Genomic DNA, 25298 nt, shown 5'->3' on the forward strand with positions numbered 1-25298 from the left:
GAGAGAGCATCCTCTGCTTCAGCCTGGAAATTCCTTATAAGAGCCTTCTGAAGTCCTATATAGACCTCGATAGCAGTGTCTTGCCTCACCATAAGTTGATCTGGAAGTTTTCTGTGCCAAAGACAGGTTCAACAGATGGTTGGGGCCTTCGATTTATGAGATAGTAGAACCCCACAACTTTTCTGAATCCCCAATCAAAACAAAGGGTGAAGTGTAGCCTTCCCACCCAAAGACCAACAAAGGCCCTCAAGTGTGAGCCTTATACCAGTGCTTCTGGTATTTAACCAGCTGTGTGTTAAGGAATCAGGTTACGGGAAGGCTACCTCAGAAAATCCAGTGGCCTACAAAAGATGGGGGTTCCCTTGCTCACAGGCACTGTTTGTACGGACAATGGACATGACATAAGGAAGTGTGGTGGGGGGTCCACTGAAAAAGTAAACTAGAAGTAAAGGGGAAACTATGACATGAGACTGGCAGCTAATATAAAATAATGATAGTGGAATGTTTCAAGAGGGCATGGACTCGCTGTTGAAATTGATGGTTCATGGCAGATAAAATTAAATGCAGAAAGTATGAAGTGAGAGAGGGAACATAAATGGCACAATTTCAAAGGAATTGTAAGAAGAGTCATGCTCATTCCATATGCACACCACCCTCTGCCCCTTAGGTCCTTTTTAAATCTTTCCACTTTCACTCTAAATCTAAACTCTCTAGCTTTGGACTCCCCAAAACCAAGGAAAATATCTTGTCTGTTTACCCTATCCATGCCCCTCATAATTTTATAAACCTCTATAAGGTCACTCCTCAGCCTCCGATGCTCCAGGGACAACAGCCCCAGACTATTCAGCCTCTTCCTGTAGCTCAAACCCTCCAACCCTAGCAACATCTTTATCAGTCTTTTCTGAGCCCTTTCAAGTATCACAACATTCCTGCAAGAAGGAGCTGCCAGAGGAGCTGGTGGAGGTTGGTACAATTACAACATTTAAAAAGCATCTGGATGGGTACATGAATAGGAAGGGTTTACAGGGATATGGGCTGAGTGCTGGCATATGGGTTTAGATTAGGTTGGGATATCTGGTCAGCACGTACGAGTTGGACCGAAGAGTCTGTTTCCGTGCTGTACATCTCTTTGACTATGTTTGGTATATGCAAAACACTGAAGGTAAAACAGGACAGGTTTAGAAGTGGCTAAAAAGTACCCAAGGTTTTATAGGCGCATGGAAGTAATTGGTTAATTTTCATAAAACATTGGTTTACACCGTTTGGAGTTGTGTGTAAAACATCTGCATCACACATCAGGAAAATGTGAAGGAATTATGGAGAGTACAGAAAATATTTACATAAACACTTCCAGGGACAAGAAACATAAGTTACAGGGATAGATTACAGCACATGCAGAGCAAGCCCTGGAACACTGCTTCAGCTATGAACGCCAGAGCTGCACATAGGGCAGCGAGTCCCGGAGCGGCACGAGGGCAGCGAGTCCCGGGCAGAGACTGGCATGGGGTGGCAGTCCTTGAACTTACCTTAGAGCAGCTAAGTGCTGCGACGGTGTAGACTGGGGTCTGGTGTGGACTGTCAGACCATGTGCTGAGTTGCTAAAATGTAACGATTATTTGAATTTTTTATTACCTGACTGTAAAGTCAATACTTTAACGCTGTCTTGTTTGTAAACTCTAATGCAACTACTTTTTATTCCTGTATCCAAGACTGTATCAAGGTACTTGTACCTAAAATGATGCCATAAGAGGCAGACATTGTCAAAGCTTTTCACTGTACTTCTGCAATTTGATTACACAGGATATTCTATTCTAATCTAAGTTGTGGTCATTCACCTTTGAGAAGAAATCTGATCATGATATTCAAAACATTGAGGGGTTTAGGGAGAGTAGGTAGTAAATGTATCCATTGGCAGAAAGATAAATGACCAGAGGTATTATTGTAACATGATTAGCAAAAGACAGTGAGATGAGAAAAAAACTTGAGTGGTTACATCTGCAATACACTGCCTGAGAGTGTGGTGGAGCCAGACTCAATTATCATTTTTAAAAGGGAATTGGATAAGCATCCAGAGAGAGAAAAAAAATCAGTGCTACAAATAAAGTGCATGAAATGGGACCAGCACTCTTACAGAAAGACAGGACAGCCTCAACTGACCATCTTTCTCTTTCTATGCTATTATTCCTTGGTAATTTACTATAAACGAACATTCAAACTCCATTGGAAGGAAGGTGCAAATTGCTACCATTTTGTGGAGTTACAAGGCTACTAAGAACTGTATCCATTTACAACCATAGAGCCTAATCAACCTCAGGTCAAATAAAATATCTTAACTAGCAGCTTTTGATCTAGAAATAACAGTTACTTATAATGAACTAACAGAGAAGTTTGAACAAAAATAATCTATCAGATGCTAGATGTTTTCTAATGAACCACTATAATTTTATCATGTTACACCTTATGGGTATTGAAAACTCAGCAATTTAATAATATAGCTTTTCAAGTAACTGCAAAGAGTTTTAAAGTCACCACTTTTCCTGAAAATAGGACCATTAAAGGAAAATTTCAACAAGTTCTTACTTCTGTTTAATATCTACTTTATAATTTGTCCAAAACATTCTTATTAAGGCTTATTCATCACTGATAAAGATCAGTTCCTGTTTAAACTCAGCTTTCTAGCTGTCAAATTTGGGATGATCTACACACAGAGTTCCACTACATAAATCACTGGCAAAGTTTTAATTGGTTCTGGGCTTTTGTCCTTCATGTCTCAGTCACAGATCTGTTGAAACACTCCCTAAAAGTGGAAGAGACAAGGATTTAATTGGTTTTGCTTACCAAATCCCTGTATGCATTTGTTTTACCAAATAATGCACATAAGAAAGAAACTGACACACAAGCTACATACTGTACTTGCATATTGTTAACTGGACACAAAGCAGCCTGATGTGAACAAGCATATTGTAGCAATTATACTCCAAATCCTTATATTTGAATGATTACTTGCACAAGGTAGTATTGACACCAATGCAGAGTGGTTACATTGATGGTCAGACAGAGAGGCACTGGAATAAGATATGGAGGTGACTAGGCAAAGGCCTGCTTCTTAACATGGACACTTTGTGGATGTTGTCCAAAAGAAACACTGCTCTGGCTTCTTATTACTCCCCATACACTCCATACCAAACCATACCACCTGATGCCCCTCATAACCTTTACATCAGTCTATACTCGTGTGCACCTGTATGGCCCCTCATTTCCTCCATTACAGCTATGCCCCTCCATCTATCTCACACAATTCTTTCTAGGCCCACGTCGAAAGTGTAGTGCTAGAAATGCAGAGCAGGTCAGGCAGCATCCAAGGAGCAGGAGAATCAACGTTTTGAGCATGAACCCTTCATCAGGACTCCCGAAACATTGATTCTCCTGCTCCTCGGATGCTGCGTGACCTGCTCTGCTTTTCCAGCACCACACTCTCAACTCTGATCTCCAGCACCTGCAGTCCTCTTTTTCTCCTAGTTTATAGGCCCATGCCTACTTTGTGTCATGCCAATTCATGCCTCATATCCAGTACATTATGCAGTACTCTGCCAATTCACAAGGATGCACTATGGGAAGACTTTGCTGGTCCACATTAAACTCTAGCCGGACTTATACTCCTCTGGCAAACCTGCATATTATGCCAGCTCAATCCTGGAGAGCAAAGGTAGCCTGCTTCTGATACATGAACTTGGATAGCCTAGAGAGGTGACTTGTAACCTACAATAAAAATGTACAGAGAAACCTCGATTATCCAAATGAAACAGATAGGGAGTATTTTGTTTGGATTATCGAATGTTCGGATAACACATTCGGGACCTGAAGATCTTGTTTGGATAATCTGAAATTCAGATAATCGATGTTCAGATAATCAAGGTTTCTCTGTATTTTGTAAATTAATATACTATTTATGGTTCAGAGGTTTATTCTGGATACTAAGGATTTAAGACTCCCAAATTATTGTTTATGCACAATATGTTTATTCGGCACTCGAAAAGAAATTTACATTTTCAGATTTATGGCTCCTATGGTGTAATGGTAGTGTCCCTACCTCTGGGCTAGGTGACTCCTACTCCAGAGGTGTGTCATATCATTTCTAAACTCTGATTAGAAATATCTGTACTCATGCATCCAGATATGCAAGGTTACCTGGGCTTGTCGGAGAGTCAGAACAGAGGGAGTGATCATTATCTCCTTCTGGTCTCCAAATAGCTTCCTAAATCATGAGTTAGCTAGCGATCATATTGCGGCATAGTTCCTTACACTTCACTTGGTGTTTGCTACTCACATGATCTGCTCCAGATAGGCCAAAGCTTCCTTCTAGACCCTCTGACTGGCCAGTTGTCTCTTGACAGCCTCATCATGTTTTGATCATTTTCATAGATAGAGATACAGGTCGTGTAGTGGACTGGAAAGATGGTTCAAGTCCCACATACTCCAGAGATGTGTGATTACGTGTTTGAACTGGTTGCTTAGAAATACCTACATAGTCAGTTCTCTGTTCTCTGGTCCTCTCACGACTAATGAAATGATAACTACACCTACAGCAACTTCTCGGTTTACAAATAACCAACCCGTTGGCACGCTTGTTACAAATTTAACCTTATCAATTGAATATTTAATTTTATCTAGAATGCAATCTTACTGGTTTTCATTCATTCAGTTCCTTTAACAATATCGGTTATACAACATTACTCACATTACAGGCTTGGAATCAAGACAACCTGATTTTAAATTTTAAAGATCATTTAAACTTCAATTATTGCAAACAGATTTCATGCTAGCCCTTCAAGTTTAATAGGATCAATTAAATTATACAATACAGATTTGTCATGTTCCGCACACATACCCCTTAGAGTCATAGAGATATACAGCGTAGAAACAGACCCTTCGGTCCAACCCGTCCATGCCGACCAGATATCCCAACCCAATCTAGTCCCACCTATGTCCACTCTGACCTGAACATAGAGCATTTCCAACAAATGTCCCTCATTCCACAGCTTCTCAAATCTTGCAAAGTCCCCATCAGAGCACGTTAAAGGACCTTGCTGTGAATTCTGACTGCCACAACTATCTGACTGCTACAAGATTTCTGGGTGATATTTATATTGGATGATCTTTAGTTGATTTGTCCAACATTTAAAACATCTGTGCCACTGTCCTTTATCCCAACACAAATCACATGGCCTCACCAGTAACTCCACTGCTCAGTGTCAAACTTTAGCATCCTATTCAACCCTGAACAGAAAGTCTAATTGTCTATCTGCTCCATTGTTACCTATTTCCATTTCCATAACATCCCCGAATTCAAGCTACAGAAAACTTTGCTGTCAATTTCTAGTCCCACCCTGAAACCACACCAAGACATGTGTCCTCACTGACCTTTACTGCCTCCTGATCATCAAGTACCCTAGATATTCTCAGAGCCATTTTATATTCTTGTTTACACCTAGAAATGTTGATATGCTGTATTACATTAAATGAAGATAGCCTGTCTGCTCTCTAGAAAGCAGAGATTCACTTGCACCAGCAGGTTGTTATGGTCACAGACAGCAAATCTGCACAGTAACAGGCAAAAAAAAAGCCCTTGAAGATGAGAAAAGTGTGGGATTCTATAGGGAGGTCCCTGGGTCATACGGCTGCTAATAATAAAACCTCATCATTCTGTGATCCGGATGAATAATGCTTCAATCTCTGCTTGATAAATCAGTAAATGGAATGCTGACCGACATTTCTTGAGGCTGATTCAACTAAGGCACAAGTGTAAATATTTACAGCTGCTGTAAATTTGCCAGCTACAACTATTAACTCCCATGTGGAACAGTCTGTCTGTAGTTAAATCATAGCATCATTGTCTCATAATTAAATATAACCTGTGAAGGCAGTTTCCCTCCAATATCTTAAAGAAGATATGCTTCTGTCTCACTTCCTCCTGTCAATTTTCTTTCTCCAACTTAAACAAAAGGGTGTTCATTGGAACAATTTCAATAAAAATTGACAAATAAATGCCTGGCAGACAAAACCTTCTATTTTAAACTTAAAATTGTTTGCCAAAAATGTCAAGATATAATTAAGCCAATGGAAATTAGCACTATAAATAGTGATCAGAAATGAATAGAATGTAACTTTATTGTAGATAATTTCAGACGAGAGCAGCCCCACTTTTACATGATGATGTCCTATCAGATTGAGTCATTTTGTCAAGTATGAGTGACTCAGAATGGCAGAGGCCTGGTCTCAACTCAGGATTTCACAAAACATCCCCTGAGAGGGAAGAGTGCATTCCTAGATGAGTCTAGATTTCAGCCTATCAGAATATTAATTTAAAGAGCTGGTGTTTCTACAAATCATCCCAGTGTCTATTCTATCATGGCATCAGGAATAAAACTTAAATCTCAGAGGTAAGAACCAAAAAAACTGCAAATGCTGTAAATCAGAAACAAAAACAGGAAAAGGTTTGGCAGTATCTGTGGAGAAAAATCAGAGTTAATGTTGCGGGTTGAGTGACCCTTCCTCAGTACTGCCAGACATGCTGAACTTTTCCAGTAATTTCTGTTTTTAATCTCAGAGGTAGTTGGCAACAGCAGGTTGAGTTTTCTGAACATTGTATAGAATAGAGAACAATCGAAGAGCAATGCAAAGAGTAACAAAAGGACACTCTTTCTTTGTAACAAGGGTCCAAACTGATTTGCCTCAAAACAATTAAAATACTTAATATCATGCACTGCATTGAGAACATTTATATCGTTGACAATCTTTATCCAATTTTAAGAAACTGAGTACAATAAAAGTAAAATGCTACTCTATGCACCAGATGTATAAAACCTAATTTTAGAACATTTTCAATTATTTATGGTTCTTGTTATTTCAGAACATACCTGTTCTGAGAAACAGAGAGATGTTGAAGCATTGGTAACCAGTATTCAGATAGCACCTTGAGAGATGAGATGCTGTTATCATCCAGATATAACTCTCGCAGTAACACATGATTTCGAAATTTGGGAAGCTGTCGGAAAGAAGAAGAGTGTTCGAGAAAATAGCACATTTCTGATTTTTATTTTACAAAGCAATCTGCTGTGATCATATTTTTTGTGTATTGGTTTTTCATTGAATAAGTGTCCACTGTCTTTGTCCTTTCAGTTAGTTAACTCAGCTATCATATTGCGCAAAACCTGCCAATTTCTACAATATTGAACCCACAAGTTACCAGGCAAATTTTAGCTCCGAAGACAATTCCTAACCAAATGAAAGCTACAGGTAATATTGTAGCTACTATTGCAATATTAGATGGTGTACAATTTTCCAGCAATGGGTGGTAAGAGCTGAGAGGGAAGAGTGCATTCCTCGATGAGTCTGATTTCAACCTATCAGAATATTAGTTTAAAGAGCTGGTGTTTCTACAAATCCATGACTTGATGGGATTAAACCAATATAGAGCAGTCTGGACCAATGCTGGGTTTGGTTCTAATGATCTCATTAGAGAGAAAGGGAGAGATGGGATGCAGCTTCAGCAAATTTTACTTATTTCTCTCTTTCTAAATGAAATTCAACAGATTAACTCTTGAATGAATAGCACACATTTTATGACTGCTTATTTCATATTTCTTGTATCATTATTTATGGGGCAATATTTATAAAGCAAGATAAATTACTTAACATGTCAATCATGGTCTTATTACTAATTGTCCTTCTATCATAAGGTGACAGCATCAAACATCTCTATTCCATAACCCTATCTTCTCACCTGGGACCCCTAAATGCATGGTTCACCTTTCTACCTTAATAACTCAGCATCCTGCACTGATACTTTATTTCAAGTTCATTTATTCTGACTTGTAACTATTTTACTCTCCTGTAGCTTGTGGAACAGATCCAATTTATTCTTATTCACAGGCAACCATTCTGCATCTACTTCACCTGGTGGCACAACTGTCTATTTGTCAATGATTTTTCAAACACATAACTAATGCCAAATTCTGCATCTCAAGGGGAAAAAAATGCTTAGAAACACTTCTTCACATGTGTATCCCATCCCATGTTGCTCCTGTGCTATTTAATTTCAAATATGTCTCTTTCTTCCTGACTGTCTCTTTCTAAAATATGATTCCATTAATCCTAGGGCTCCCCTCTTCGCCTTCCTGCCAACCATCAAACTCAAAATCAGATAAGGGAGAAACTGAATTAAAAAAAAGACTGAGGAGATAATAAAAGATGCCAAAGTTCCAAACCCTTTTCAGCTTGTCCAAGGAATTGCTGGCTTTTAAAAGAAATGTAACATAATCAGGTCAAGCTGTAAGAATCTGGAGTTAAATTTTTAAGGAACTGGACAGGCAGACAGGTCCATACAAAGAAATAGAGAAAGAAAATAGAATGAGACAAAGAAAGTCAAAGAGAAGACATGTGCCTGGGTATGTCTATCTGTTATAGATATATTCATGCAAAGATTATTACCTCAGACATACAAACATAGAACACAGGAGCAGAGAAGGTCATTCAGCCCTTCGAGCCTGCTCTGCCATTTATCACGATCATGACCAATTGCCCAACTCAGTAGCCTAATCCTGCTTTCTCCCCATGACCTTTGATCCCATTTGCCCCAAGTGCTATATCTCGCCGCCTCTGGAATACATTCAATGTTTTGGCATCAACTGCTTCCTGTGGTAATGAATTCCACAGACTCACTACTCTTTGGGTGAAGAAATGTCTCCTCATCTGAACTTTCTTTTTTAATGGAACCAGATTCACACCAACAGAAAGAATACATGCCAAACAATAGTGTTATATGGCACACAGCTCAATGTGCGCGAGTACAGGAGAATCAATCATTATTTTAGTGCTAAAGAACAACTGTTAAGTATTGAAAATACATATAGTACATTAAATGGACTTGAAATGAAGTATCAGTGCAGGATGCTGAGTTATTAAGCATTCACATTCTTATAAAGCAGCTTATCTAACTTTACACATCTGGAATTTGTGAGATATATTCTGTATATAATATAGTAATAACACATCACCACAATGACTTGTGGCTCAATGAGCAACCTATCATCATCATCATCTCAGGGAAATTGGCAACTAGTAATGGCCAAATAATGCAGCCAATAGACAATAGACAATAGGTGCAGGAGTAGGCCATTCTGCCCTTCGAGCCTGCACCACCATTCAACATGATCATAGCTGATCATCCTTAATCAGTATCCTGTTCCTGCCTTATCTCCATAACCCGTGATTCCACAATCCTTGAGAGCTCTATCCAACTCTTTCTTAAATGAATCCAGAGACTGGGCCTCCACTGCCTTCTGGGGCAGAGCATTCCACACAGCCACCAGTCTCTGGGTGAAGAAGTTTCTCCTCACCTCTGTCCTAAATGGTCTACGCCGTATTTTTAAGCTGTGTCCTCTGGTTCGGCACTCACCCATCAGTGGAGACATGTTTCCTGCCTCCAGAGTGTCCAATCCTTTAATAATCTTATATGTCTCAATCAGATCCCCTCTCAGTCTTCTAAACTCAAGGGTATACAAGCCCAGTCGCTCCAGTCTTTCAGTGTAAGGTAATCCCGTCATTCCAGGAATTGACCTCGTGAACCCACGCTGCACTCCCTCAATAGCCAGAATGTCTTTCCTCAAATTTGGAGATCAGAACTGCACACAGTACAGGTGTGGTCTCACCAGGGCCCTGTACAGCTGCAGAAGAACCTCTTTGCTTCTATACTCAATCCCTCTTGTTATGAAGGCCAGCATGCTATTAGCCTTCTTCAGTACCTGCTGTACCTGCATGCTTATCTTCATTGACTGTTGTACAAGAACACCTAGATCTCTCTGTACTGCCCCTTTACCTAAATTGATTCCATTTAGGTAGTAATCTGCTTTCCTGTTCTTGCCACCAAAGTGGATAACCATACGTTTATCCACATTAAACTGCATCTGCCATGCATCTGACCACTGACCTAACTTGCCCAGGTCACCCTGTAATCTCCTAACATCCTCATCACATTTCACCCTGCCACCCAGCTTGGTATCATCAGCAAATTTGCTAATGTTATTGCTAATACCATCTTCTATATCATTAACATATATTGTAAAAAGATCATAGGAATTCTCTTTTTTGAAAAACGTGAAACATAAAAGTAAATTAATCTGCGAACATTTAAAAAAAATAATAAGTATGAAAAATAACATTAGTTTATGTAAGCTGTTATTTTCCTTTTCAACGATGCATATACATTGCTATATGACAAAGGAAAGACCTAAGGATATGAAAAAGAAAAATACAGAAGTTATGAACAAACTTGTATTCACTTACATAGAACATATTAAGAGCTCATTCCATTCTTGATGTGAGGGACTTTAGAAATTATTTCAGCATGTCCCAAAAATGCTTCACAGCCAATTCAGTTATTGTTGATTGTTATACTGTTGTATTGCAGGAAATGTAGCAACCAATGCATAGACCAGAATCCCCATAAGACAATGAAATACATAATGGCATAATGTGATGCTTGTTGAGTTAAAAAGAAGTGTTGGTCAGCCCAATAGATAAGCCTCTTACTCTTCTTTAAACAATAAGATCTTTTATATTTACATGAATCAGCATACAAGTCCTTAGCTTTATGGCTCATCCAAAAGATGGTTTCTCGGTACTGCACAATGTCAACCTGGATTATTTGCTTCTGCCTCTGGAGTGGAGTTTGAACTCATAACATCCTGACTTAGTGCTACTATTGAGTAAAGGTTGACATTTGCAATCAAGGGAAAAAAGCAGTAAAGCACAGTTTGCTTTGCGAAGCTCTTTTAAATTGCAATATTGTGTATCAATGTTTAGATTCTCTACAGTGTGGAAACAGGACATTTAGCCCAACAAATCCACACGGACCCTCCGAAGAGTAACCCACCCAGACCCATTTCCCCCTGACTAATGCACCTAACACTATGGGCAATTTAGCATGGCCAATTCACCTGACCTGCACATCTTTGGACTGTGGGAGGAAACTGGAGCACCCAGAGGAAACCCATGCAAATACTGGGAGAATGTGCAAACTCCAAACAGACAGTCACCCAAGGCTGAAATCGAATCCGGGTCCCTGGTGCTGTGAGGCAGCAATACAAATTTAGTTATAACTCACTGTGGCAGGAGAACTAATGGTGTGTATGTTCTTTCACAGTTAAGACTTTTATAATGATTGCATGGCAGGTTGCTGACGTTGGTGCTGATGACGTGGCAACAAGGCAAACTGGGATTCTGAGTTCTGAGTGAACTGTGCCTTTAATTAACCAATCAAATTGAAAGATTGTGAAATTGCACCAGTACTGACAAGGAAGTATTATACATTTCGGTACTGCTGACGTTGGTGCTGATGACGTGGCAACAAGGCAAACTGGGATTCTGAGCTCTGAGTGAACTGTGCCTTTAATTAACCAATCAAATTGAAAGATTGTGAAATTGCACCAGTACTGACAAGGAAGTATTATACATTTCGGTACTGTGTGGAGTTTGCACATTCTCCCCGTGTCTGCGTGGGTTTCCTCCGGGTGCTCCGGTTTCCTCCCATACTCCAAAAATGTGCAGATTAGGTGAATTGGCCACGCTAAATTGCCTGTAGTGTTAGGTGCAGGGGTAAATGTAGGGGAATGGGTCTGGGTGGGTGCGCTTCGGCGGGTCGGTGTGGACTTGTTGGGCCGAAGGGCCAGTTTCCACACTGTAAAGTAATCTAATCTAATTTGCATGGATAGGACTTTTGTGCTGCAGTGCTAGTGTCCATATATCTGGGCCAGGAGGCCTGGGTCAAGTCCTACCTGCTCCAGTGATGTATAACTAGCCAGTTCTGAAAAAGGGTCACTCGACTTCAAATGGTATCTGTTTTCTGTCTACAAAAGCTGCCAGATTTGCTAAACCTCTGCAGCAATTTTTGTTTGTTTGAATAACTATAAAAACTTGAACAGATGGGATTCCACACCAGAAACAGTTAATTTTTAGTGGCAGCAATTAGCAATAATTGAATCATTAAAAAGTTCCTTTGACTGAAATGGACACAACATAACTTTTAGTGATGAGTTTAGTTCACATTCATGGTGAAATAATGTAGCTTCATGCCATTGAGTGCACTTCATTGGTAAGACAGCCAACCTAGGTTTTCTGTATCATTATTTTTTGAGCAAGAGGGTGAAATGCTACTTATGAGAAGCTAAAGGACAAGCAGCTTAATTGGATAGAAATTTACAGATTTCCACGATTAATCACAGTGTGTCTTCGGCTAAGATGGTAGAGCATTTGTAAATAAATAATGACAAGATTCAGAGTGGAACCTTTTCAGGCACAGAATGACATGGGCATTCGTAAGAAAGTTGGGAAACATGTGTGAGATGGATTGGACAGGCTGTATCATGGGGATCCTCATTTGCACACTTTATATTCATCCACTTCATTGCTCACTATATCCTTTTCGCATTTTTCCCTCTCACCCAGAGCTGAAGTGCTCACTGTGCTACAGTCTTAATTTGTCTTTTAATCTAAATACAAAGCCAGGCAGCTTGTCATGCCTGCCAGTAGTCACCAGTTAAGGGAGTGCTGAAATATAATCTCACACCTGCACCATTTACCCGCCACATATGGAGCAAAGATGCCACATGCTCATCAACAAAATGGCCATCATTCAAAGTCTGCAGGGAAGTATTTTACTTTTTTAAAAACAGTTTACAGCGACATCAATTTTTTTTAAAAATCTGAGTTCTGAAGAAAAGTCATTGGACCCGAAACGTTTTCTTCACAGGTGCTGTCAGACATGCTGAGTTCTCCCAGCAATTTCTGTTTTAGTTTGAGATCAAAATATTTTGATCATATCACATATTGTGACACTGTATGTAACCCAGTTGTAAAACATAAAGAAAACAAGGCTGCTAATTGTGACTTCAACTTATTGTAACCATAACTGCACGTTACCTCAGAAAGATTGTTGTTTTGTAACTTCAGGGTTTGAAGAAGCCCACAGTTATCAATGCCTTCTATGCTGTCAAGGTAGTTAAAGGAGCAATCAAGGTAGAGCAGGGTAGGAGTTTCACTTAAACCTTTGGTACTTATTAATTCATTATGATCCACAACAAGCCTCTGAAGCTTTTTGAAAGATTCCAGACCACCTAGAAAATCATGAATTTAAAAACAAAAATCAGTGTAACAAACACATGTAACCTAAACAGTGAAATTCTGAGGGCTACCAAACATTCCAAACAATTCATGTTCTCTATTGATTTTTACTTGCCGGCTTTTGCCTTTGTGTACAACATTAACTTAAGAGGAATGGAAGTAGTAATGGAATTCTATTCCACCAGTACAACTCACAATGGAACTCAGAATTTTTAGGGGTATGCATATACTTACATCTAAGACTACACTACTCTACTTTCTACCTGAATAAGTTTGCAGAAAAAGAACACACAATATTCATATTCAAGTATTCCGAGTTCTTTGTGCTTATTTATATGCAAATAAATGGTGGAATAAAATACTAGGAAAAAGAGACAGTGAATAAAATGATGATCAACAAATCCATTAAGTGCATAATCACTGAAAATGTCACCATAGCATAACTGATGTAGGTTTGATCATAGTACTTACCTCTTCTAATACCCTGCTCACAGACAATATAATGCAGATAATGAAATCCGGTATTTTTAGATTTGAGAGAAAGATTGATAGGTATTAGCAGAAAAGAAAATAATCTGTACTGGCTTTTAAAGTTCATATTAATTTCACATAATATTCTAAGTAAACATGGTAATTTATTTTATTTAGAAAACAGTTCAAAACTGGTTCCCTGTGCAGGGGTGATACTTGGAAAGAGTAAGGATACTCAGCAACTTGTGTGTTAGAGGACTAGATTGCATTACATACATTTGGTCCATGTGTATTCTTTTGTGAGAGCTTCAAAAATCAAATGAGAGCACACCGCAGGTACAAGCAGAGAAATAACAACCATAAAATGCTCACCTATCCGAGTGATATTATTGTGTGATAACTCAAGGACTTGGAGGTTGCTGCAGTTCTCCAGACCATGTATAGAGGTTATCTGATTGTGACTGAGCAGAAGAATACACAGATTTTCTAACTCAAGGCAGTGAATATGCTTGATCTTATTCTCCTAAGTGAAAAAGTAAAAACATTTAATATTTATCAACTTAGAATTTTTATTATAGTTGGACATTGTAGGATATTGTCACATTACCAATACCAGTTTTTTATTGGTAAAATAAACTGATCATTTTTGTGAGTGAACAAATCAGAACTGTTACTATGTTGGTTATTCTAGACTATGATCAATTCTCATTTCATTAGTCTTTAGAAAGAACCAGTGCTCTATGGTTCTGGTCTTTAGTTTGGCAAGGGGATTGTTGAATAAATTAAAACCAATGCACTGCAGACACCTTAGAGATAGGCATCAACAATATTATTTTAGTGGTGTCCTTACTTTCAAAATGGAATCAGTATATACGTACAATTTTTCTCTCTAATATTGAACAATCTGCTATGGTTATCTTTCGCATCTTATCAATTGTATCAATACTTAGTATCTCCCTCCCACACATTTTTAGACTTACATTTATTTTTCAAAAGTGTTCATTTGAAACATTAATTAAGTTCCATAATGGAATGCATTTTAATATTTACCAGCAGTAGGGCAGTCACAGGAAAATATTTGTATTTATATTGCACCTGCAATATAAAACAATACCGAGCCACGTAAGGAGCTAGTAAAGCTGATGACCATATGGATAGTCAATGGGATAGATTTCAAGTGGTTTAAGAAAGGAATTCCAAAACGTAAGGCATTGGCACAGAGGCCAATGGAGGATCAATTAAAATTGGAAATGCTCAACATGCCAGAATCAGAGGAGGATAACAATGTCAGAGTGTTGAGGGATAAGAAAGTGCAAGGCCAGACAGGGATTTGAAAATGGATCAGACTTGGAGCTGCTGTAAGCCAGCAAGCACAGAGGTAATATGTGGATGAGAATTGATGCAAGTTAGAATTTAGAGAGCAGAGCTATCAATAAGCTTAAATTTATGGAGAGAAGGAGGGAAGTTGGCCTGGAATATATTTGATTAATGAAATTCAGAGACTTAGGCATTGATGAGGACTTCAGTATGGGCTGAGGCAGGGATAGAGTTAGACTCAAGTGGAAGTAGGTAATGATCGCAATCCGAAGCTCAAGTCAGTTTCAGTTTAGACGTTCAAGTCGCAAACAGTATTGCTAGCTAAGGAACAAGGGACAAAAACCAAAAACAAAAGCTTCAGTCCTTCCAGGTGGCTGAAAAGGTGTGCTCATCAATACCAAAGGAGCAGGTGTGAGGAAACACTGAGAAAGGCAGTCAGCAGCAGACAAGAGAAGGAAGCCAACAAAACTAGTGGAGCAGGCGCAAGAAGACACTGTGACAGGCAGTAAGCAAGACATGGTCAAGCAGGGGAGAGAAGGATTATGAACAGCTAAAGTGAGACAAAGACCCCAAGACAGGGATTCAACATCACCTAGTAGAGGAGAGAAATGAATCCCAAAACAGGCAATCAGCAACAGAGCTACATTCTTTGGTGCTGCTTGGAAAGATTTTGTTTTTTATTTTGGTTTCTTCCCTCCAGTTTAAAGTAGTTAGTCCAAGAGCAGGTTTATAGCATAGCAGGACAGCTCAGCTCCATGGAATGGCCATCTTGTTCCACGTGGGAAGTCATGGACATTTCATGCAGCCTAGACAATCAAAACATGTAATCTCTGGATGTGTCATCAGCTGCAAAAACCTGAGTTCCATGTTATAAAGTCACTGTCGTCTATCAGTGAAACTGAAACATGTGGGTAGCATTTTTAGGAATGCATTCACACCACAGATTAAGATCAGACATACAGAGAGGGAATGGGAAAGATCAGGCACACAGATAGGGAATGGATGATTGCTAGGGAATCTAGAAAACCAGACAAATAGTGAAGACCAGACAAATAGTGCACAGAGACATATCACTCATTAACTGGTTTTCAATGTTGGATACTGGTGAGGGCAATGGTTCATTAGAGCAATCCAGAGGAACGTAGGTGTGGCACTGTAATGGCTCAGCTATACAGAGTGTGGGAGAGAAGGGTAGAAGAGCAATAGTGGTCAGTAATTCAACAGTTAGGAGTATATAAAGGTATTTCAGTGGCTGTGAACATAAGTCCAGGATGGTATGTGTTTCCCTGGCGCCTGGATCAAGAATGTCACACAGCGCAACTTAAGAACATTCTTTTGGGGAGGCTGAAGAACCAGAGTTCATTACCATGTGAAAGGAGGGTGGGATTCTGAAGTATAATTTAGCAAACTAGGCAAGAGACTGAGAAGGGAGCCCACTAGACCCTCATCTCAGGATTGCTCCCATCTGCTAGTGAATATGGAAATAGTAAGGTTGATAGAATGATCACAGGTCTGGAAAAAATGGTGCTGGAGGGAAGACTGGCACTAGTTCAAGAAGGATGGGTTGCTCCTTAGCAGGACTGACACTAATATCCTGGTGGGAGATTTGTTGCTGCTGTTGGGAGAATTTAAGTTAGTTTGTCAGGGGAATAGAATCCCCAGAGAATTCATATAGAACAAAAAACAAAGCTGATTTTATGGGAAGTAGCGAAGATATACATAATGTATAAAACAGCAGAAACACATCTTAGAATCAACCAGGGTAAAGTTGTAGAATGGTGTGAAAAAAGCAAAATTAAAAGTATTCAATCTGAATGTATGCAATATTCACAACAAGATGGTCAAATGATGGTGTTAAAAGCCAAAAGGTCTGATTTAATTGCCATTACAGAGACATGGAGACATGATGACCAAGACTGAATATTGAAACATATTCAGCATTCAGATGGGATAGACGTAAAAGAAAAGGATGTGGGGTAGTGCTAATAATAACAGAAGGGATTAATGTATTTATGAAGAGGATCTCAGATCAGAAAAACAGGGTCTTGAATCAGTTTGATGGAGCTAAGAAACAGCAAGGGGCAGAAAACATCAAAAGGAATGGTTACAGACTTTCAACAGTAGTGGGAATGTAGGGCACAGTATAAATTAGCAAAATATTGGTGAATATAGCAAGAGTGACTTCAATCTAATTTAGACAATGTAAATCTAATGAGCATCAATGCTGTGGAGGAAGAACTTTTGGAATTTGGTTGTAACAGTTTTCTGGAGCAATATGTCGAGGAACAAACAGAGTATTTTAGATGTAGTATCATGCAACAACAAAGGAATAATTAAATTAGTGTTATAAAAGAACTTTTAGGGAATAATGACCTTGGTATGATAGAATTTATTATCTTTGAAAAAAAATGGCTAAATCGGAAACTGGTGTCTTAAATCCAAGCAAGGGCATTTGTGATGTTGCAAAGAGGAAGTCGACAGTGTTAGATTGAAAAAAATACATTTCACGGTAGATAAATAAGGGCTAATATTTTAAAAATTAATCCTTGTTTTTGTAAAAAAAATATATTCCGATAAGGAAAAAATACCCAACAGTTAAAAACAAGGAAGCCACACTTAGAAGGGAAGTTAAAAATAGTATGAGATCAAGGGAGAAGGCTTATAAAATTGACAGACGATTGGAAATATTTTAGAATTCAGCAAAAGAAACTGAGAGATTGATTTTCTAAAAAAGGATAAATTTTGAATGTAACAGCAAGAAACATAAAAATAGATTGTAAATTGTTATGGGTATGTAACAAGGAAAAGATTAACAAAGACAAATGTCCCTTACAGGTACAGACAGAAGAACTTATATGAGGAAATAGAGAAGGAACTTTTGTGTCAGTCTTCGCAGAGGAAGATACAAGAAGTAACCCTGAAATAATGCAAATTTAAGTATCTAGTTAGAGTGTATGAAACTGAAAGATATTATTCGTACAAAAGGAGACATTAATGGGACTGAAATGGAATTCAACAATCTTCACCCAAGAGAGTTGAAAGAGATGGTTAGAGCAATATCATTTTGGTGATGTTCTTTCAAAATTCTAATCTGCAACAGTGCTAGAGATAGGGAAATTGCAAAATGTAACGTTACTTAAAAAAAAAAAGAGAGAAAACAGGGAACTACAGATCCATTAGCCTGATATCAGTAGCAGGAAAAATAGCAGAAGAATTTCTTCAATTGAGGAAAAAAGTATTTTGCTGAAAATGTGTTGCTGGAAAAGCACAGCAGGTCAGGCAGCATCCAAGGAATAGGAGAATCGACGTTTCGGGCATAAGCCCTTCTCCAGGAATGAGGAAAGTGTGTCCAGCAGGCTAAGATAAAAGGGAGGAGGGACTTGGGGGAGGGGCGTTGGAAATGCGATAGGTGGAAGGAGGTCAAGGTGAGGGTGACAGGCCGGACTAGGTTGGGGGCGGAGAGGTGAGGAAGAAGATTGCAGGTTAGGAAGGCGGTGCTGAGTTCGAGGGATTTGACTGAGACAAGGTGGGGGGAGGGGAAATGAGGAAACTGGAGAAATCGGAGTTCATCCCTTGTGGTTGGAGGGTTCCTAAGCAGAAGATGAGGCGCGCTTCCTCCAACCGTCGTGTTGCTATGGTCTGGCGATGGTCTGCATCGCCAGACCATAGCAACACGACAGTTGGAGGAAGAGCACCTCATCTTCCGCCTAGGAACCCTCCAACCACAAGGGATGAACTCAGATTTCTCCAGTTTCCTCATTTCCCCTTCCCCCACCTTGTCTCAGTCAAATCCCTCGAACTCAGCACCACCTTCCTAACCTGCAATCTTCTTCCTGACCTCTCCGCCCCCACCCCACTCCGGCCTATCACCCTCACCTTGACCTCCTTTCACCTATCGCATTTCCAACACCCCTCCCCCAAGTCCCTGCTCCCTACCTTTTATCTTAGCCTGCTGGACACACTTTCCTCATTCCTGAAGAAGGGCTTATGCCCAAAACGTCGATTCTCCTATTCCTTGGATGCTGCCTGACCTGCTGCGCTTTTCCAGCAACACATTTTCAGTTCTGATCTCCAGCATCTGCAGTCCTCACTTTCTCCTCGAAAAAATAATTTTACCACCTACCTTACCCTGAAAAAAAACCCAAAAATGTACCACCAAAGACACACAAGCATAGGTAACAAGTTTAAAGCTAACGGAGAGGAAGTCATACAGTAAAGGCAGGAATTGCCATTTAAAGTTTTCAAGATGCCTTGAGGTGTAAGACTTTAAACCTGGGGCTAAGTTGTTTAAAAATTTAGAGCAGCATGGTGAAGTTATAGATTTTATGTTCTCAGTGAATGGTTGATGTCCAAAGTTACATTTTCACTGGATACTGAATTTAAGGTTGAAAGAGACAAGGAAAGAAAAGCTTCCAGATTTTTGTAGTTATCAATTCATTTTTTTTGCTCTTTGCTTTGATGCTTAAAGCAGTTGTTGATATCTCAATTTGTATTCTGGAGTCTGCTCCATTTTTCTTCCAAACTGAACAGTCCAGAAGTAACTTTTCATCTCCCATATGAACTGGTCATACAAATGTGATTAAACAAGAGCTGCAAATGTCTTGCCTTGTTTGTCTGATTTCATTGTCTTTGAATGAAACTGTAATTTTCGTGCAGACAGATTTTGAAAATCTTACACTGGTCTCACGAAGCTTGCCTCAATCTGTGATCAAGTCACAGCAACCAATTTAGATTAGTATTTGTCCTTTATGTTTTAAAACTCTTTAGTCCATGAAGGTCTCAGATATTCAAATCGGTTAATAGAAGTAAAATATCACTAGCGTGTGCCTACTGTTATGAAGGCTGTGTCTTTTTATTTTTCACTTTTTCTAATTGTGGACTTAGATTGAAAAAGATTGGATCTGTATAACAGGTAAATGGGAACTTTGGTAATATTTTTAAGTTTTGTTACAACTCCAGGGCTGAACTGCCAGCACTGCCCCAGTGAGGCCTGACACCATTATCATAACAAACTGCACTGACAAACTCATGGCTTTTACATGTGGAGATCTTGGCATTCAACAAGTGCACTAATTATTTAAAGAAAGAAATTGGCAAGAGCTGATATTAACAGCATATGTTTAACAGGTATGGGCTGCCAAAGAAAGTTTGACATTCTGGTAGCCAAATATTTTGAATCTAAATTACGTTAGGAGGTTTTGGTACAGCAGCTCTGAAAAGAAAAGCTAAATTGTCTTGCATGTATTAACCTAATGCCTGCACTCGAGCCACAGCTTCATTAGTCTCACCTGGAAGCAAAGTGCTGAATAATTACAGTAGTGAATGCTCCCTTCCGACTTCCATTGCCCCACTTCTTTTTGAGTGTCTGCTGGCTTTCAGTCAACATCTTCTCATTACAGTGAGGGCTAAGAATACGACCCACTGAAAACGCTCCCATGTAGCCAGTTGGAGCAGATTACTACAGTGAAAATGCCATATTTATGATTACGATTTGGAGGTATTGTATTTGAAATTACAATTACGGTACCAAATTTGATTATGAAATAGCAGTTGTATTGCTTACAAAGGGTAAACTGTTTTAGAAATATTTAATTTTAAGCACGTTGACCCGGATATTCTGAAACCCTATTTCCAATTCAGACCAGACAAAGAAATACACACTGATCTCTGGAGGAGTTCACTGTTCAAATTTCCAGACCAAGGGCTTTCCAACCTGAAGTCTAGTCCAGGCCAAGATTCCATTCAGCCAGCAGCAAAATGGATTCGGATTGAAATCCCACCCCTTTCTCAACACTAGCTGCTGTCTAACAGGATATAAAGACCCTGAAGGTATTTTGACAACTGTTGAGAGAAGGCAAGTGAGAGGTGAAGTAAGCGGCAGAGGAGTACAAATGGCAGGGAGGTGGGAAGTACTGGTGGCATTTGGGTAGGACTGATGGCAGGTGGATGAGGCATCCAGGTACCAGGGTGGTGAGGGATGTGGTAGGATGAAGTCAGGTCCAGTAATAGACAAGGAAAGGTCTGCACCAGTAGGGGAGGGAGGGAGGGATTAGTTGTTGTCACTTTGGTTCCATAGTAGAAGCTGGAGGAGAGAGTGGAGTGGCTCCAGATACCAGGTAATTGCCAATCAAAGTCTTAAACATCCTGACAATTCCCAGTCAGTGCATCAGGACTTTCACTTTGCCCATAAGCACATTTTCCAGGGAATGTCTAGTTTCCAACTATCCAGAAACTAGGAGATCTGCACCAATTTATTATACAACAAGGAGACAGTTTCCATTTCATGCCTTTCCTAATATTTAATGGACTACCTTGGAGAAAGTTATTGCCAAGCTAGAATTATGCTCAGGATAACCTGTTCCTTTAAGGCTAATGGGTACACTCTGAAGGAATGTTTTCCAAATGGGCATTTCCTCAGGTAAATTACACGGCAGTTGCTGAGGGACACTTCTTTGTGAAAAAAAATGGAAGTACTAATTAATTTCTTCCCAAGGCTCCCTGGTCCATGGGTTTGCTCATGCAATAACTTCGTATTTACTTTCAAATACCTAGAAGCAAATATGTTGTCAAGGTTAATGGACACAAGCAAAGAATAAACACTTATCTTTAAAATATTGTTTAATTATGATTTACTGCTGCTTTATCAATGTAATATTTAAACCACTTGAAGGTGCAACATAGGTGTGAACAATACTATCAGGTGTAACAGGAAATACTTCAATAGATGTGGGCAATAGGACCTAGGACAACATACAATTAGAGAATAACTATTCAAAAGCAAACTTTCTTTTTACCTGCACATCGATGTACTTTAATCCTTTGCAATTATTGATACCCTCCAATGTCTCTATTCCACAATTTTGAAGTGTTAGTGACTGGAGAAGGAGGCATTGTGAAAATGTGGATAGGCTGAAACCAGGTAAATCTTGAAGAGTGACTGTTCTAACCTGTGTTCAATAAATAAGCTTTAGTACACAGGGAATCACTCAAATCACATTCCTAAATTTTGTAAGAGACATGATGGAAGAAAATGAATTTGTCAGTACGTTTGCAACTTGGGTTGGTTTCCACACTTAAGTCTGGATCCCCAGGAGACTTAAACTTTCAGATTTAATGATGATTTCCAAAACGAAATCTTACTTTTCAGATCCGAATAAATTATTTCAACTGTTTATGAAATCAAATTCAAAGCTGGTGGTAAACCTGGTACATGGACAGGAAATGTCAAACCAAAATAAGTCAGAGAACTAGCACGATTCTCAGAATTTAATTGAATCATCATACCTTTTGAATACCTATAAGATCCAATCTGTGGCATATCTAAGATGTTACCCTGAAGGTTTTGATTATGAAAACTTTCATTGGATTTTGCAATGTTACTCAATATTTAAAAGGACATAAATGTAGTTTCCCTACCAGGTCAATTTGTGGTGACTGAAAGGTACCCTATAAATTTGTGTGAGCACATACAAACAGTATTATCAAGGTAACCTTTCCGTTACCTACTAGAAATGAGCAACCTCCCCACTTCATCAATGAACAGAATTTGTGAACAAAACACTGCCTCTCTTGAGCTTAAATCAGGTCACATTGGACTGCACTGCACCAAAAGCATAAATGAATCCTCCATTACCCACACTTCTGTCCCTGGAGTGAAAACTGCATGGCAAACCCTGATCTCAGCCGAAAGTCAACCTCATTGAAGATAGATCTAGCCTTCTCAGCCAACTGAGAATAAAGCGTTTTTCCAATTCCATTTCCATCATATCTTCTCTGGGAAATGACTCCTCCACACACCCACTATTGGCTTTCACCCCATCACAGAGGGTAAACTCAGCCTTCTCCCCCAAAAGGGAGAAAACCTCCCCTGCACCAACTGAAGAGAAAACAAGACTTTCCCTTTCCAAATCATTGAGCAGAAATTTAGCCTTCACTAAAACAAAATAAATATCTCCTAACATCAGATCATACTGAAGTTTCCTCTTCCAAAGGTTCAGCCTTTTTAGCTGCTTCTGTGAGCCTAACTCATGATGCTTCCACTAAAAAACACCCAGCACTCAAGTTCACTTTCAAAATGGAGCATTCCCTTTCCTTGAGGAACAAGTTGCGAAATCTGTTAATGAATTCTCCAGTATTGCCTGCTGCAAGCCTACATTCACTGGCAAATATAATTGTTCTTCCCTTTGAGATATAATATTCTTGCCTCTGTCCTGATGAGTGCATGTAGAGATACTTCAAGAGCTTGTCTCTTTTTTCAGTAATACTCAAATTCTATACTATCAGTATCTTCACTAATTTCATGCCACCTATTCCCAAAACTTAAAATACTCAAAGGGTAAAGGTAACATATAACATACAATATGTAGTCAATCTATGTCAATTGGACAAATCAGGCAACCCATGCTTGATTTTAACTTCAACGAGCAATAAAACTAGGCATGGGTACAAATAGGCTGCCATTTGACCATGCGTTTGTACCACTTTCCTGGCAAATGCCAATTTCACTCATCATATTTTGTTTACTAGCACAAAATAAAATGGTCTAAGTGAAGCAGGACTTTTTTTTATTTCTGCAGTCAACACCATGGCTTGACTAGTGAACCACTTTCACATCAGTATTGCATAATAAGATTAAATACTCATTTTCAAAATATCCTGCTGTATTGAATAAATGAACCTATTTAAATATGGTCGCCAATGAAATATTTACTTAACACAAAAGTCTAGCACATTTCTTTTGGATCGCTTTAGTGATGCTGTGGGAATAACTATAGGGAATTACATCACATATTTTAAAACACTGACATGGGAAATCCTTGAGATTTCAACAAACACTATCTAAAGAATTGATCAAAATTCTCTGCAGAGTTAAACTGTCTTTTGACAAAAACGCTCTCCCACATTTTAATAAATCTGTAGTTACATTCTTTGATGTCTGTTTATTTCAGCAATGCCATAACTGTTACACAAGGGAATGGGGGTAGTAATATCCAGAGCCAGCTGTAAACATTCTCAATCGCCCTAGGCTTTTTCACTGATTAAAAAGAATAAGCTCCAGAATAGGTTTTCCAAATGTTTACCACTTAAGGACAACTACAATTGGTATAAAACACACAAAGGAATTTACATTTTTTTATTGAGCTAAGTTAGCTGTAGACTTTTCATTGGCAAATAAATGAAATGCAGAATAAAGGGACTCTATCCATATGTTTTGTATAAATCGTTGAAGTGAACAATCCTGGTGTTAAGTTTTAAATTGGTGCAAAATTACCCATAATGGGGAGATGACAAATGCCTGCAGGTTTGTATTTAAATCTCATGATAGTCCTGTGTTACTGAACTGAATTATTTAGTTCAGAGTTCCATTTGCTAATCCAGATGTTTAAGCATGCAGAATCAAAGATTCCCCAGTGACTCTGTACAGCACAATTAGGACAAAGAAGGCTTCAATGTAATCCACACTCAAGTGTGTTGATTTCAGTCAAAATGACAATAAGGGTACAACAATTTGCCTCAGGAGCCCTGTTTCAAGAAGGGAAAGTCAACACATGCTTATGCTTTTAATAAGGATGTGGGAATCCTTGCCGTAACTTCATGCATTGTTGTATGGATAGGTGAAAATCAGGATTAGTTATGATATTTTCCATTTAAAAATCCTGCTGAAAACTTGCAAATAAGTAGTGGGCACCCAGGTGAAGTACCAAATACTCACTGTCACCAGATTCCTAAAGAAGGGCTCATGCCCGAAACGTCGATTCTCCTGCGCCTTGGATGCTGCCTGACCTGCTGCGCTTTTCCAGCAACACATTTTCAGCACTGTCACCATATACCCAACAAGCAGGAAATAATATCGGATGAAATATTAGCGAGAACCATAAGGTATGAAATTTGTCCTTTTTCTAGTGGAATCTGATCATAATCCCGGATTACAAAAGCTATGTTTTTCCTCACTCTTGAAAGAGTCCCAGTGGTCACCTTTGATTAGAAGCCACTGGAGGAAACTAGTGACACAACATGAACTATGGCAGAATGTGGATGAGAATGGAGTAGCACAACACAAATTCACACCATCAATATACCACAAATGGGTTTCTGGTCTGAAGGCTGTCTCTTTTTCAGATGCTGATTATGAAATGAAAGGGAACATTAAAAAGCATTCCTGAAGAAGGGCTTATGCCCGAAACGTCGATTCTCCTGTTCCCTGGATGCTGCCTGACCTGCTGCGCTTTTCCAGCAACACATTTTCAACATTAAAAAGCAGTAAGGAATCACTCTCACAAACATTAACAGTTGACTGTCCTGCAGCAAGCTTGTCACCAGGTTTATTCAAA

The 25298-nt window shown here is 39.1% G+C and overlaps 1 protein-coding gene across 4 annotated transcripts in view; it reads right to left on the reverse strand.

Moving 5' to 3' along the window:
* Positions 1-25298, reverse strand: part of lrriq1 (leucine-rich repeats and IQ motif containing 1) — a 183316-nt gene that overhangs the window by 131428 nt on the left and 26590 nt on the right. For all 4 annotated transcript variants that reach the window (XM_087997145.1, XM_087997146.1, XM_043709694.2 and 1 more), the window contains exons 9-12: positions 21762-21914; positions 14023-14173; positions 12979-13172; positions 6918-7045 (exon numbers count right to left, since the gene is read on the reverse strand). In XM_087997145.1, the coding sequence (XP_087853271.1) occupies positions 6918-7045; positions 12979-13172; positions 14023-14173; positions 21762-21914 (626 nt within the window). The remainder of the gene's footprint in view (positions 1-6917; positions 7046-12978; positions 13173-14022; positions 14174-21761; positions 21915-25298) is intronic.

The sequence above is a fragment of the Chiloscyllium plagiosum genome, unplaced genomic scaffold (assembly GCF_037043375.1).
Source record: "Chiloscyllium plagiosum isolate Xiang-an unplaced genomic scaffold, Cpla_swu_hap1 HiC_scaffold_19, whole genome shotgun sequence".
Taxonomy (NCBI): Eukaryota; Metazoa; Chordata; class Chondrichthyes; order Orectolobiformes; family Hemiscylliidae; genus Chiloscyllium; species Chiloscyllium plagiosum.